This window comes from Thunnus maccoyii, chromosome 3 (genome assembly GCF_910596095.1).
Source record: "Thunnus maccoyii chromosome 3, fThuMac1.1, whole genome shotgun sequence".
NCBI classification, from domain to species: Eukaryota; Metazoa; Chordata; class Actinopteri; order Scombriformes; family Scombridae; genus Thunnus; species Thunnus maccoyii.
This window is the reverse complement of record NC_056535.1, coordinates 2,234,065-2,250,321: the sequence shown is the minus strand read 5'-3', so window position 1 is coordinate 2,250,321 and position 16,257 is coordinate 2,234,065. Positions and strand designations below refer to the sequence as shown.

The 16,257-nt window shown below is 37.7% G+C and overlaps 1 protein-coding gene across 1 annotated transcript; it reads left to right on the top strand.

Moving 5' to 3' along the window:
• The first annotated feature begins 1,836 nt into the window (after positions 1-1,836).
• camk1ga (calcium/calmodulin-dependent protein kinase IGa) lies at positions 1,837-16,148 on the top strand. The gene is made up of 13 exons (XM_042401225.1): positions 1,837-1,936; positions 4,143-4,254; positions 8,775-8,900; positions 9,198-9,272; positions 9,909-10,047; positions 10,328-10,451; positions 11,038-11,113; positions 11,571-11,683; positions 13,537-13,615; positions 13,973-14,060; positions 14,299-14,648; positions 15,054-15,150; positions 15,253-16,148. The coding sequence occupies exons 2-12, from the start codon at positions 4,169-4,171 to the stop codon at positions 15,115-15,117; spliced, it is 1,320 nt and encodes a 439-aa protein (XP_042257159.1). The 5' UTR covers positions 1,837-1,936; positions 4,143-4,168; the 3' UTR covers positions 15,118-15,150; positions 15,253-16,148.
• Positions 16,149-16,257: the final 109 nt, after the last annotated feature.

Below are 16,257 nucleotides of genomic sequence, written 5' to 3'. Positions count from 1 at the left end.
TTGTTGTTCATTCTAATTCAAGTGTTTATTTGAAATCCTTTACTATTTGTTATTTATTTCAATGTCTGTTTCAATCTGTTCTATTCTGCATTCTGCCCTTTAATACATAACCTTTTCATGCAGTGTACCTCAATATTGTCTATATTTGAACTAAAGCAAACTCTTTTCTCTGCTGCTTGTATTCAGAAGATCAAAGAATATTTGATGCCCTTTTCAAGTTATGTTTATTATAAGTTGATTGTAAAATAATATTTGATGCCCTTTTCAAGTTATGTTTATTATTCATTATTAAGTTGTCTATTATAACAGCTAATGATGCAGTTACTGTATGTGGCCTCTCTGGACATCTCTTTGCATTAGCTGCTGATAGCCTATACATAATCAGCTTATACTGTACTGAAGCGTATCTTCAGGCCGTACAGACTGCTGAAGTGAAGCATGACATAATGGGAATTTTGAAATTCACATCAGCATGTCCTTTCCAAGGCTTTAGTGATATGATAAAATGTTGACATGGAAGTGGAACTGGTTGTGAGTAGATTGTTCTCATGACAGCATATTTGGAAGGTTGGCAAACAACTGAGCACCTGCTACGACTCTGCAGAAACCGATGCACATAGTCATACAGATGGTTTGTCATTACACAACTGCTAGATCCAGGTTGTACCTGGAGAGTGAATGGCCATATGGTTAGGTGATGTAATCATTATGTCAGGTTTGCTGATTAGGTGTATGAGATAATAATCTGCAACATTATCATTGTGCTATTTCAATAGCTCTCGGTGTTTACTGGTCTTCAGCATGTGTGTCCATGTGCAGTGTATCTGCCAATTGAAAACATGCATGAATAGATCTATGCTTTTTCAAGGAGAAGAGGAGAGGGGGTGTTTCTTTTGGCTTCAATAAGTTCATCACCATACACAGCCTTTAATTTAAACTCCATGTCTCATAAATTGCTTATGCTTACATTCTATTATACTGATTAAACCTGTCAATAATCATTGTAAGAACAAAGAAACATAACATTTAGGGAATATCTTTTGTTTGCTGAGGATCACAGTCAGTCATTTTTATTCCACTTGTTAATTTCACCAGGCAACTGATATTTCTTCCGCTACATTCCAAAGAAACACATATTTTACTTTTTACTCCACTCCATTTAGCTGATAGCTCTTATTGCAATAATTTTTAACTTCATCATTAGAATACAATTAATACAATCTCTCTTTATTTTCTTACTTTTCTCCTCCCTGGTTCTTTCTCCATTTCATCATGTCTTCCTTCATGTGAAAGCCTACCATCACCTTTGGCTCTGCTGAGAGCTTATAATAGCTATTTGTTATGATTTTGGATGTTTTACTGTAGACTAAACAGTTAACGATTGATTGATTGAAGAGTCAGCAATGACAATTATCATTACTTACAGCCCTACCCAAACTCAAATTTTTCAGAGGACTTTCTTTCGTTTCATCACAATACATGGATTCCTCCAAACTGTCTCACACTGACAAAATGTCCAGCTTGTGTTGAATCATATGTATTTTAAAAACAATAAAAATGAAGAAAACGCCCACTGTTCAGGGGGTAACATATAAAACACATTGCCCATATATAAAGAAAAATATAGCCTAAACAATATTAAAAGCATTGTGAATAGATATAAGAGATGCCTTCACGGTTAGTATGACAGAGAGAAAACTATACACTAAAATGATGAAATGGAAGAGTCGTAAAGAATAAAATGAATAGCATAGATTGTTTCAGCTTTGCAACAGGCGTTCAGAGTCTTTGAATGTAGCATGAATGCTGAGTGCTGAGCGCGTGAGGAGATGAATGGATGAGGCTCCGCCCCCTGCTGCTGCTGAGGAGAGCAGCCTGCTTCAAACAGCCAGGTAGAGCCAGACACCTCCACCAGCACCTCTGCTCCGCTCCTCAGGTAAAACATCTCTATTTAGAGTTAGACTAAACTATTTTGTTGACATGTTCAAGCTGTATGGATAAAATAAAATAGTCTTAGTTAAGAAATATGCCTTATGCTCTTATCTTTAGTTGTATAATAGTTTAAACTTGAACTTTAATCTTATATGGGACACGAATTGGCTCGTACTTCCCGCTGAAACTGTTGAATTGAAAACTATTCTCTCGTGAAACCAAACTTCGTTTAATCATCTATAGGAATTGTAATTTTAATTGGAGGCATAATTTATGTGACATCCTTGATAGATACCTCTCACTCACATGAATTTTCTGGGAGACACTCTTGATTTTCGTTTAGATGAACAGCACGTATTTCAACATGTCAGTTCTAGATACACTGTTTGCTAAAGTGTTGTGTAGCTTTGGTGTTTGGTTTTTGGATTTACAAAAACAGCTTAAACGACCTGTTAATCTATACCTCTTTAATTACGGGTTCTCCAAATTGCATATTTTTTTCCTTACAAATGGTCGAACGCCTCAAATGTTAACATAAGGGCAACGAAGGTAACGTATTAGGGATTCAGAAACGAAAGAACAAATATAATGAAAGGGATTCTGCTCCACAGTGACTAGCTAACAATAGTATGAATACAAATTGGGACTTTATTCTCTTCTTCTTTCTTACAAATTTAAAATGGACCTGTAATAACTTTATTTAACATATAAAGAAACCTGTCACTATATGTGGTTGCCAAATGTTCTTGCATTTTGCATTTGCCATAATCACAATGTAAACTCAAAAAATGTGACAATGGTTTTCTGAGTTAGTAACTTTCGTGAATTTCATCTTTTAGCATATCTTTTTTAGGATGTAATACATAATATTGGTGCATTTCAGCAAACGTTTTTGGAAGTTCAGAGTTCAGTGGCCATTCAAGGCCATGATTATAAAACAACCCAGTTCTTGCCCTCTCAGGGAATCAGCTGCTAATCTGTTCCCACAGCAGACACAAGGAAGGAGTACAGGAGATGAGAAGGAGGGAGGGCAGGAGGGATAGGTGGGAAGATTAACTAACCACTGCTATTTACCTCTCTAATCCTCTGCTTTTTTGAATCTTGTGTAACTGATAGGTACAAATGGGCTTTACCTGGCTAGGACTGACCTCAGTCATGGACATGCAACTGTTTATGTAAGCAGAATACAAGGGGAAGGTGGGGTGACATCTTAAGGGGTTGTGGAACAGGCAAGGGTTAGGGTCAGGTTAGGACTTATGTCACACCACATTGACTGTGTTTATAAGGTATGTGAGGCCACTGCAGTCAACGCTGCAGCCAGGATTTAACACACAGAGGTAATGAGTGCAGGTCCACTCTCCCCCAGAAGAATTTGACCATAAACCACAAATCAAGTTTTTTTTTTTATTATTTTGATTGATCATTTTATTTATTCAATTAACTGTACATTTTAAAATCAAACTAAATGTGGAGATTCATGGTTTTCTCTGGACATTGATTCTGCACACTGGCAAGAATAAAATGATGGTGGGGAAATAAATCAATCATTTACTCGTTTAGATATTTGCCACAATTGGATGTATTGAGTCAAAACATACTGGAATCAGCCTAAAAATTGAAGAATGCAAACTCCCTCTAGGTTCATATAACACCAACATTTTAAGAAAGGTAACAGAGATAACAGATTATTAAACATGTAACAGATAGATTTGCTGTTTATCTACTAATATTTTTTATCACTGTAAGAAATGAAACATACCTCCAGATAGATGTACTGGGGTCTGGGTGCCCAGCACATGCTTATAATCACAGGCACATGGAGCAGAAAACCGGATTTAAACAGGTGCATGTGAAGATGTACACTGAGGTTATCTACTGCAAATAACTATTTAGTTTAAATATAATAGTTTTCCTGCAGTGGAAAGCCATCAGACCAAATCAATATTAAAAAAACCTGCTGTCGTAATGATTTAATCAGCCACGATTCAATCTAGATTGAGGGGACAGAGACATGTTAAAGTGGGTGCATAACATTCAGTACGAAACTTGAAAAGAAACATTTATGTGATACTGATCAAATTGAAATCATTCCAGGTTTTTAAATCAATACTGGTGGCTTTTCAATTTGATGTATGATGGTGCCTCAGTGTTTTTTTTAACCCATAAGAAATATATGTTGACATAAACAATTCATGTCATGTGTGTTTCAGGAGTCTACGGCAACGTCAGAGCCAAGATGGGGCGTAAGGAGATCATCTGCAGCTGGAAGAAAAGCATCAGTAACATTAAAGATGTCTTTGACTTCAAGGGGAAGATGGGATCGTAAGTACTGCTGTTGAAAATAAAGGCGGACAAGAGAAGGAAAAAGTTGAAGGAGGCTTGCAAGTTTTTTAGTCATTTAGTAAGAGAATCGTAGGAAAGTTTGTAATTACAAAAAAAAGGTTATGATTGAAGACTATTAATTCACCAATAATGGCCATTCAGGACAAAAATGCTCCCTGGCTGAATTGAATTTTTCTAAAGAATGCCATTTGTCCAGGTGTGATTTTATTTCATTCATTCATTCATTCATTCATTTCATCAGTCTCCCAATTAAACCATTCAATTTGGAAATATTGCAGGCTTGGACAAAATGACTTGCTTTTGCAAAACAGTGTGGTGAAACCGGTGAGAGTGTGTGATGTGACTGTTCACTCGTCCCACGCAACAGCAAACTGCTATCTGACAACAGTTTGTAAATCCAAGCTGATTTCTTTGTCACACTAGAAAGACATTTCAGTCAGACAACTCATGTTTGAAATGTTTATTTACAGCAAGCAGAACATAGTTCGAGTTTGGCGTGCAGGCTCCGAGCTCACCGCTGCCTGCAGATTACATTTCCACAGAGATGTTGGGGAGTGATGAGTAAATATCTTCCACCTGCAGGTGGATGCTGGGGTGGTGGTTGGGCTGGAGGAGCAGGCAGCAACACTGTGGTGCAGTGCAGCAGTGGCACTGGCATATTAGAGGGACAGATGGGAGATTTTGCAGCTTAAATAGACTGCCAAATTGGGAGGATGAATTCGATAGATGATGCGGAGAGTGAGGCATCTGGTGTGTATATAGCAGTGCAGCTTCAGTTGACTGCTTTGCTCCATTTAATGGAATCTCATTGGAGTCACTTGGTGATGGTAACTTGCACAGAATTCAGACTGCAGATAGGCTTGGTACAGTGGTCTGTGGGAATGAGTGGCTGTGTCATAAAATCCTGCAGATGTATTCTCCTGCAGCACAACAAGCAGCAGAAGTGGTGGGTGTGGTCTCTGAAAACCAATCTGAAAATAGCAGGCCCAGAGCATCCTTTTTGATTAGCACAACTTTTGATTCATCTCCTTGTAAAGGTTGAAATTTCCCCTGGCAAACATGCTTGACTCTAGATTTTTATAATGAGTATTGAGTACGAATACTATGAACCATCATCAAAGATGGGACTCATGTTTTTGTTGCAGCCAAATTCCTGATTCCAACAGCTGTTTTACAGTAATATTAAATGATTATGTCCAACTTCAGAGGGCTGTTACTGGACTGAGAGTATGGAGTGGGGGACGGCAGGTTCAGATCTGCACACAGTCTGGAGATAATCCTTTCATCATCTCCCTCAGTTTTATCAATGGAGCTTCTTACTCGGTCTGTGTAATCCACTCACAGCTGAACCTGCCGGTAGAGGACTTTACATTTTGACCTGTTAGTGGACAGAAGAGCTGCACAATTAATCATATAATGATCATAATTATAACTTTGCCTTTTGCAGTTAAATAAACTTGTTCAGGTGCGATTTTGTTTTGTTTTGCGTAGAGAAAATTTTCAGAGCTTATGTGAATATTATTATGCACTCCCTGATGATTTTGTTAATGGAACAGCTGTTTTGACCTGTGCCGGTATGATACCTGAGTTTCAGTACTAATAGCAAAATGATACTTTTCAAAAAGCCTCTATTTTTATCTATGTAAAAGGCCACTTCACCCTTTTACATTTAAATACAATTTTACAATTAAAACTGAATTGCATATGATTTAATTTAACTTTAAATACATTAGATACAGAATAAAATTAAAGACATTATGATTTAAATCAGGAAATATTTAATCAAAGAATAATTAAAGAAAAATTTTAAAAAGTATTCAGTGCTAACTAATATTGAGGTTCCACACTCAGGCTTATATGTGAATACACAGATGTGGTTCTTTAAGGTAAGTGAAATAAATGTGGTTAAGGTACATTGTCTTTATCTATCTCATTTTTATTTGCATCATAAGCATCATTTCCAGAATATTTTTGAGACCAGATTGGCTTCACAACACCAGCCAATAGAATGACCTGTAACAAATGCTTGCTAAATGAACTGAAGGTGTTGCTGTCTCAGAGCTGTCTTGCAGTCTCAAAGCTGCTTAAAGCGCTCCCTCCTCGACTGGCTGTGAATGAGTCAGGCTTCTGTGTGTGTGTGTGTGTGTGTGTGTGGGTCTGAGGTTCCTGAGCACTGACGTCAGAATAGGACAGCGCAGGAACATCCTAGCACCACTTCATTATAGGATTAAGAGTCTGGCTGGCTATATCGGTGTGTGAGTGTACTTAATGTATATGAAGACAGCTGGTATAAGCAGGTGCAGGTGTGTGTTAGAAAAAACATGAGGTAGACATGTGTTTGAGTCAACATGTGTTATTTTGTTAACATATTTGACTTATATGGCTTTTCAAGGGCGTATTCAGTTTTCAAATAAAGTTATAAATAAGCTGATTTTTGTGCCATATTTCATATCTCCATGCTTTTCACGCTAATAGTTTTTTATTCTTTCACAAATGTGTGTCTCAAGGTAGAAAACATGTCTGAATCAGCGTGTTCACAGGACAGTGCTATTCTCCCAACTAAAACTCAAACTAGTTCAAGTGATAGGATTTGATAGGGTACCGTGATTTCACAAGGTTATGAAAATTAAAGATAAAGTTATTCATCTGCCTAAATGTAGGCTTAAATATACTCTATTCTAAGAATTATGGATCAGAAAGGACTTCTTTTCTGCTAAAAAAAATACATAAAAATATAGACCCAGATATTACTTAAAACAAATGTAAGTCTATGAGTCAAACCTTAACTCAGAACACAGTTCATGACAAAAATATAACAGCAACAGAAGGTCTTGATTGTATTATGCATTAATAACATGATTTTTTGATACCTTGCTTGGGTTTTAGGCTTTTTAGGTCAGAGCTGCAGTATCATCAGAGCATATGTTCAGACTCAATGGCCAAAATGTAGGATTACGCCTTCAATGTCATCTGAGTGTGAGCCTAAAGATGGATACCCAGCTGCCCATACTGTCTTTGCCTGTCTGAGCTACAGTACAGTTACAGCAGGTGATGTCAAGTCATGGTAGCCTGGCTTACAGTGATTTATTACAACATGACACTGCTGTGTTGATCAGTGCTAGGCTGGTTACAGTATGTGGCTTAATGTAATTGACATTGAAGGTTGATAGGTACTGACATCAGCTTTAGACTGTTCTACTTTACTTGAAATCATTACTCAAAGCACACAGTTGGTCAGGTCATACAAGCACATTTACATGAACATAGCTGAGGTTCTAATTACTGAGATTTTGTTACGTACACAATATGAAAAGCATTGACAGATAATTCTAAATGAAATTTGTGATGTAGACATATGAAAAATAATTGCTGGAGTTGCAGCACAATTACTCACATAGTTTAACCTCACAAATTACAAGAAAAAGGCAGATTAAATGGTCTGTAAAGATGACCAAAGAGGTAAAGAACAGTAGCTGCTGAACTCAACAAGCAAGCCTCTGAATATGACCTCACCATATTTGATGAACTGAAAGCACACTGAAATAGCAGCAGCTACACCTATACTCTGTGAATCTAGGGTTACGCCATGGTTACGTTACTCAATCAACATTACTGCCATGGTAGGGACTTGTCAATCACAATGTAGCCATGCCCTAAAGCATACCCTGCTTTATCGTCTATTTTACTCTAAATGGGACCATAATTTACAAAATGAACATCATGATGCATTGAAGAAGACTTGAAACTAGCGATTAAGACCATAAACTCATTAGGAAAGTGTTTACTGGGGTAGAAGTAGGGTCGTTTTCTCATAACTTCCATTTGATTGGACTTCTTTTTGCAACCAGTGGAGTCACCCCTTGCTGGTCGTTAGAGAGAACGCAGGTTTAAGTCACTTCAGCATTGGCTTCACTTTTCAGACCAGGAGCTACCCGCTTGGGCTGGATCCATTAATGGACCAGCGTGTAAGATTTAGTGTCATCCAGCAGTGAGGTTGCAGATTGCAACCAATTGAATACCCCTCCCCTCCCCCTTTCCCTTCCAAGCATGTAGGAGAACCTATAGTGCACCAAAGGCCCTCTCTGGAGCCAGTGTTTGGTTTGTCTGATCTGGGCTACTGTTGAAACGTGGCAATGCAATGTAGCAGGCCCCGTGGAAGGGGATCTGCTCCCTATGTAGATAAATAAAGGGCTCATTCTAAAGTAACAAAAACACAACAATTCTTATTTTCATGCAGTTATACACTAATTAAAACATACTTATGAATAAAATATTCAATTTCTGCCAATAGATCCTCTAAATCTTACACACTGCGCCTTTAATTGCTTGACTTTAAAGACACCTCTGCGAAGATGAAGAATCAATTTAAATAGCACATGATTTTTGTGCAGACAGCTTCCACTAGACTGAAACTTGCATGCATCACCATAGATGGATGATATTTGTCTCTTTATTAACTTCTCTTCCTCTCATGTCTCTGTGGTTGCTCTTTTGTACAGGGGCTCTTTTTCCGAGGTTTTTATGGTGAGAGAGAAGAACACAGGGAAACTGTACGCTCTGAAATGTCTGAAGAAAAAACACCTCGCTCATAGCAACCTGGAAAATGAAATCAATGTACTGAGGAGGTAAAACACACACACACACACACACACACACACACACACGCATACAAGTAATTTCCATTATGTTTTATCCAACAGAGAGCAGTGCAGCAGCAGTTTTCTGTTCCATTAGAAGTCAGCATTAACTTACTGTTAACTCACAAACAACAAATGAGTGCCTGCAACATGCATAAAGTATAAACAACCTGTTCTGAATAAGAACTTAACCAGGATGACAGCAAGCATCTACAACACTGTAAACATGTAACATTTGCACCCGAGGACAGCAGTGACTTCTCAACCTCTTTCTCACTGTGTCAGGATAAAGCATGAGAATGTGGTGGGACTGGAGGATTTCTACGAGAGTCGAACACACTATTACCTGGTCATGCAACTGTAAGTACACTCATTATTGAGTGATTACCTTGGTAGAAAAAACAATTGACAATGGATATCATATTGAGTGCAATGAAATCTGACAATAACAATAATAATGATGAAGGATATGAGAACATTTAGTGAAAATGAGAATTTCAGTCATATTATCATTTATGATTTACAGTGTACGTATTTTTTATACTAACACCTTGAAACGTCTGTTTTTTTCTCTAAAATGTACCTTCAAGTTAGTGTAAAGTTAGTAACATTCTTACCAAAAAGTCAACACTGACAGCATCACTTACTGTAAACTGTATGTTGTGCATCTGCTTGCTGCATAAAGCCATAAACCCCCCAATATACATGTCCTTAGTTTGCCCTATAGCTTTAAGGCTGGAAATTTTTTTTTTTTTTTTTTTTTATGGCTGCACCATTCCATCAAAATAATAACACTGAATGTCGTGTGCATCATTTATACACATTCACACAAAATTCAAGCTGACATATTTTGGTATATTTGGAAACTGTGAGACCTCCACTAAAATGTAAAAGAATGTTCTGAGGGTTCTGGCCAACAGCATTTTTGTCAAGGCAACAGGATCCCTAGAAAGATAGAAACACTGATGATTTTCTTTATGGTGTGTGTGTGTGCAGGGTGTCAGGTGGGGAGCTATTTGATCGCATTTTAGACAAGGGTGTTTTCACCGAGAAGGACGCCAGCACAGTGATCAAACAGGTGCTGCAGGCTGTCAGCTACCTGCACGAAAACAGCATCGTACACAGGGACCTGAAGGTAAGACACACACACACTCACGCACACATAGATGTTTTATGATGTGAATTGTTTTTTTTTTAAGTAACTGAAGTACTGTATGCTTTTTGAACATTTTATGTTGGAATCATTATCAAGATGACATAACTCATGAGAATGTTATAATCCTACAATAAACCTTAAACCAAGTGGTTTCTGATCATCTCTCTTGCTCTGTCCCCTTCTCTCTCTCTCTCTCTCTCTCTCTCTCTCTCTCTCTCTCTCTCTCTCTCTCTCTCTCTCTCTCTCTCTCTCCGAGCAGCCTGAAAACCTGCTGTACTATAACACAGATGAGAATGCTAAGATCATGGTCAGTGACTTTGGTCTGTCTAAGACACTGGAGCATGGTGTGATGTCCACTGCCTGTGGTACACCAGGATATGTTGGTGAGTTATTGGGAGAGGGTCATGTACATGAAGCCAACACTGCAAATACACCTCACACTCTAAAAAGAGGACAGGAGTGATCTACAGGAGTGGTTGTCATAAAAAAAAATAAAAATAGCCCAAGCACCCAGAGGCCAACGTAAGGAAGTATCATACTTAATGAGCAAATGTATGATTCTTAAATGTAGATATTAGCTGCTTAAAGAGTATCATAATTATAACAAGTTAAATTTTACGGGCGTCGTGGTGCCTGAAATGATTATTAACATCTATGAGTTTGAATCTTCCGTCAGTGGGATTCTACAAGCGGAGAGATTAAAATATTCTAAATTGTGTTTTAGAAAACAGCACTTTATCTGATGACACTAATCATATGTGAAGTTACATTTTTGGCAGCTGGAAGCCATAAGCAGAATTGTACCTATTGACCTTTTATATGACATCTTGATGATCCTTTATCACACCAGTGGCTCATATAGAAAGAAAAATGTTATGCAACCAGCAAAGTAAAAGTAATCAGTTTTAGGCAGGGCTTCTTCTTGCTCTGTTAGCTGCATGATAATCAGTGTTTTATGTCTTTCTACAGCCCCAGAGGTTTTGGCCCAGAAACCCTACAGCAAAACAGTGGACTGCTGGTCCATTGGAGTTATCACTTATATCCTGTAAGTACATTTCTGTACGTAAAGGCACCTCATAAGACTGTTCGTAAAAAGTCATTACAGAATGGAGAACTAAGAGGAGATATTTTACCCACTGTAAACTTATATTCGAAAGTTTACTTTCAACAGTAACCTAAATGTCAGAAACATGTCTCCTGTATAATTTATGGTACTGTGGTATGTTAAGGCCAGAGGTTATACAGTCAATTCTCCAGCTTTGTTACAGGAGGAATGATGCTATTACAGGTCATTGACTGTTTCTATAGTGAAAAATCCCACCAGATCTGTGAAAGCAGAGTTATACCATATTTACAACACTTTTTTACCCTATTCCTGTAACCAAGAGCAAAACACTGCACCATAGCTGCTAAAATCATCCAAAACTGATCCAAAATGTAGATGGTAAGGGATTTACAAACAAACGGGTTAGTGGTACTAGCTTGTTATCTCTGTGTTGCAGGCTGAGTGGCTACCCTCCATTCTTTGAAGATAATGAGACTCGTCTGTTTTCAAAGATCATGAGAGCAGAGTACGCCTTTCATTCACCATTCTGGGACGACATCTCTGAGTCAGGTAAAAAAAAAAAAAAGTAATAAAGTAATAATAATAGCAATAATGATGATGATAATAATGATGCTAATAATAATTAGACAATCATTAGATTTTATGATAAATCAAATAAAACAAATTCTAGTAATGTAAGATAAAATAAATAAAAATTAAAAAGATTTAAAAGTAATGAATAAGATTTAAATCAATTCTTAAACATAGTGGTAGCCATTGTGAGGAGGTTAAAACAGGCATGATGGGGTCACGGCTCTTGGTTCTGGTTAAAAGCCTGGCAGCTGAGTTCTGTACAGTCCAACAGTTGTCGTAACATCAATGATATTAACGTTTAAGTATCTAGTAACTGTTGCTTTGCAGCACTTTTTTTTTTTATAAAAGTTCCATTAAAATGCATTGCACTGGTAATTTAGATTTAACAGGAAATGCTGATGTCCAGATGTGTAATGTTAACATTGTATTGTAGATATTGGGACAATGTACAGTTTTAAACATAAATGTTAACAGTTGATGCACTGCACCAGAGTTAGCTTTAAAGCTCATTTTCATCTGCAGTCCCTTACAATTAAAACATATAATAGCACATTAACAAACAGTACAAAGCAAAAAACACACAGGACACATTATACAAAATACAAAGCTACATCACATACACCCACAATGTCAACTAGAAATGAATAATGTAAGCAAGATTAAAAGCAAGATTATTTGAGAAGACCATGAGATTACAGTGCTTATTACACAGGATAAGGTCAGCATGCATCTGGACTTAAAAAACTGGACTAAAATCTTGAGAGCTGGTTTGTGAGCTGGTTTGTGACTTGCGAATGACTTAAATCCAACTCTGGTTGCTTCACGACTTGTGACAAAAATAGTTCCATTACTATGGTTGACCTCCATGTTAACTAAGAATAGATCAGGATTTGCTCATATAACCTTAGAGCTTAACCTAAAATAGACCAGTATACCTAGTGACATCATCCTCTGAGGACAGCTATAGTCGTTTGACCTGTTTGGATTAGGTCAGATATAGTTACTGTAGATTCTAAACGGGCAAGGAAAGTTCTCGCCTGCCAGCAGTGAGGGATTAAATTAGCTGGCCTTAAGATGTCAAACGTCCTCCTAACCTAAAAAATCTAAAAGAAAAATCTAGCATTGAACTTTTTGTGAAGGACAGACAGAACACTAAATGAATATGCTTTCATTCACCTGTTTTTATCTGTTTTGTAGAGATTCTATTGATTGAGCTCTTCATTTTTGAACTGTGGCCTGGTATAGTTTCCTTGCTCTGGTAAATAAAAATAGGTTGAATAAAAATAGTTTGTCCTTGAACGCTCTGATTATCTTCCCCACAAAAAGATCTATAGTCTCTTTAGACTATTTGCTGCTTTAGAATGCTTTAAACTAAGACACTGTGCAGTAAAGTCTCCTTTACACCAACAGTTATCCAATACCCAACATACAAGCATGTACTTCTCTTTTAAAGGACTGTATTCTGCAGGGCATTTTACTTTGCATCCATGTCTGGCAAAATAAGATGCTTTATAGGTCATTTCTATGGCCAGTTTTCTTTGGGATAATTAAGTTTAAAGTTAAGTTATATATATATATATAGTTATAGTTATAGAGGTGTCACAGGTGTTCTTTTGGTTATGTACTTTTGTGCCATCCACATCACAGTATTCACATGACAGTAATTAACGGAAATACATACAGATTTTTAATTTTGCAAACATTTTGGTAATCATATTTGTGTAACATGTGTTTGGAACCATTCCTAATGTGACTGAAATTGACAAAAACAGATCAATGTACAGAATGCTAATCAGAAGCTAACGTCTCTCTCTCTTATGTCTCAACAGCCAAAGACTTTATCAGGCATATGATGGAGAAAAACCCCACAAAACGATTCACCACCGAACAGGCACTCAGACACCCCTGGTTAGTTTTTTTTTCTCTGTCACACACACACACACACACACACACACACACACACACACACACACACACACACACACACACAGTTGTGTTTCAATCACTTCAGAGGACATTACATTGACTTACATTAAATTCAAACTTTTGACTGCTACTGTACCTTAAACTAATCCTAATCTTACCTTCAAATTTTATCATTTGCATTATGGGGACTTGCTTTTTGTCCCCACAATGTGACTGTGTAAACAGATTTACAGTATGTCTCACAACAGGAGGAATATCTGGTACACATGCACGCACACACACACACACCATGTATTTTTTCTAAACTTTTCTAAACGAATGTCCCTGACTTTATTGCAGGATTGCTGAAGACACAGCTAAAGACGTGGACATTTATCAGTCTATCTGTGAACAGATGGAGAGAAACTTTGCCAAATCAAGATGGAAGGTTAGTGACATGCCGCTGGCTCATGACTTTTTTATATTGCAACCACATTTGCTTTTGTTATTTAGGAGCAAACACTATTAAGCTATAACCAGAAACAGTGTGTGTAGCCACGAGTTTACATGAGTTCAAGTCAAGTTATCTCTGTATTTTAAAGGCTCCTCATTAATTTATGACATGTGTCAGGTCAGAGGCAGGCAGTACCAGTGTAACTCTTTCTTTGTGTGTGCATTTCCAACAGCAAGCATTCAACGCAGCCTCCGCCATCAACCACATGAAGAAACTGCAGTTGTCCCACAGTGAGCCATCCCCCTCGCCCCTCTCTTTGCCCAACATCACGGTGCAGTCCTCCTCCCAGAATGACCTGGAGGTGCTGGGACCCTGCCACGATGAGGCTCACACCCTGGACCCCAACGGAAATCCCGTCCATGTCGCCAGTCATGTCTCCTGCAGTAACCCTGAACCTGACAGGAGTCTCTGTCCACCACTAAGAGGTCACAGTGAGCCTGGCCACACCCTCGCCATCAAGGAGCCAAGAGAAGTCCAGTCCTTCCGTTCAGAGAGTGATGCTCATTTCAGGCCATCCAAGAGGTGAGAGCTGCTGCCCTGTTCCAGCAGGTCATGTTTTTAAACTATGCCAAGAGATCTCTTTGCTATTTTGGTAATAAAGTCCTGAGCATCACGTCAGAATTATGAGATTAATATCATCAACGTAAAGTAGTGGCAACATTTTATCCATTACATTTGGGAGATCATTTACTGTATGTATTTACTGTATGAGCCACAAGTGATTATAATGTACAGTGTCAGAGGTATGCTCTTTGACAGTGACACATTATGTTCACTGGATATTATACCACTGAGTTGCATTATTGTCATAGAGGTTGAATGATTTTCATGAGAGCTGTATTGGCAAAGTACATTATCAGTGGTGAAATGCTTTGTTCATCATTGTGTTATTCTAACGTTGAATCCTGGTTGTGTGTTGTGTTGCAGCCTGGATGCTGTGGCACAGAGGAAGGACCAACCACTTCAGTCTGGAGTCTGTTCTGTCATGTGATTGGCCGGATAACCTGAGATGAATCTGGTGCAGGTAAGGAGTCGTCCATGTCAGTGGGATGTTGACTGTACAAATTACTTTCTCGAACCAGCCTGTAACTGATAACTAACTTTCAAAAATCTTTTCTTCTTTTAGTTGTTCTCTTTGAGTCCATGGCACTCTGCAACATTCTCCTTGATATGACGGTGTCGACACACCTGCTGCTCAACTTTTTCGTGTCTGTTGTGGTTCTCCGCTGCAGTAAACATGTTCCATAGACAGACACATACAGTATTGATACTGTAAAAAACACTTTAATGTGGACTGGAATGGCTGTTGATCATCCAGTGAACACCACATTTAAACAGACGTGAGCAGGAATTCATACAAAATGCTTTTACGCTGATGACATTTACTTTCTCAAAGCTATTATTGTATTATAGTAGATTATTATATCTACTGTATATTAATGTTAACATGTTAAGAAAGAAACCAATAAAAATGTATTTGTTTTGAATAGATTTAGGTGACATATGCAATGTGTATTTGACTGACTGAATACTTTGAATTCTGATGGTTATAAGACTTATTTTGAAACATCAGTCATGTCATTCATATCCATTGTATGTCTTTATCAAGATACTGTGTTTATATTCAGTTGGGCGCTATAACAGAATGTACCTGTACCTGTAGAGTTTGGACTGTTTTGAACCTTGCAGGCCATTTTTTGGACACGTATTAATATTTTTCCATTTATGCTATTCTGGATTACATTGATGCATTATAAATCCAATTTCCACTTGCACAAGGATGATGGATGGAAAACGTTCTTTCATTTATGAGATTAAACTTCATGTTGAGGTGGAGTCACTGATACACAGTAACTGGGTGTTTTCTGTGTTTTCTGTGATATGTATATAAGCTGCTCTCTTGTTAAACAACTCATTAAGTGCCACAAGCCGGTTTAAGGATGCTGTTAAAACTAGTGATGTCATGGATCATACTGAACTCACAAATGTAGTTACCTACGTGTTTTTTTTGTATTATTATTTTCTCAATAAATATATAGTAACTAGTCTTCTGCTGTCTTGTGTTGAATGAATAGCTGTAGTACTGTGTTGGTGACAACAATGAAGCTTTTAAGACACAAATCAAAGTATT

What these genes read in the sequence shown, in the direction of transcription:
- camk1ga (XM_042401225.1), top strand. Translation starts at nt 4,169, where the DNA reads ATGGGGCGTAAGGAGATCATCTGCAGCTGGAAGAAAAGCATCAGTAAC. An exon ending in TTCAAGGGGAAGATGGGATC is followed by an intron (nt 4,255 to 8,774) that starts GTAAGTACTGCT and finishes TCTTTTGTACAG; the next exon opens with GGGCTCTTTTTCCGAGGTTT. An exon ending in TATTACCTGGTCATGCAACT is followed by an intron (nt 9,273 to 9,908) that starts GTAAGTACACTC and finishes GTGTGTGTGCAG; the next exon opens with GGTGTCAGGTGGGGAGCTAT.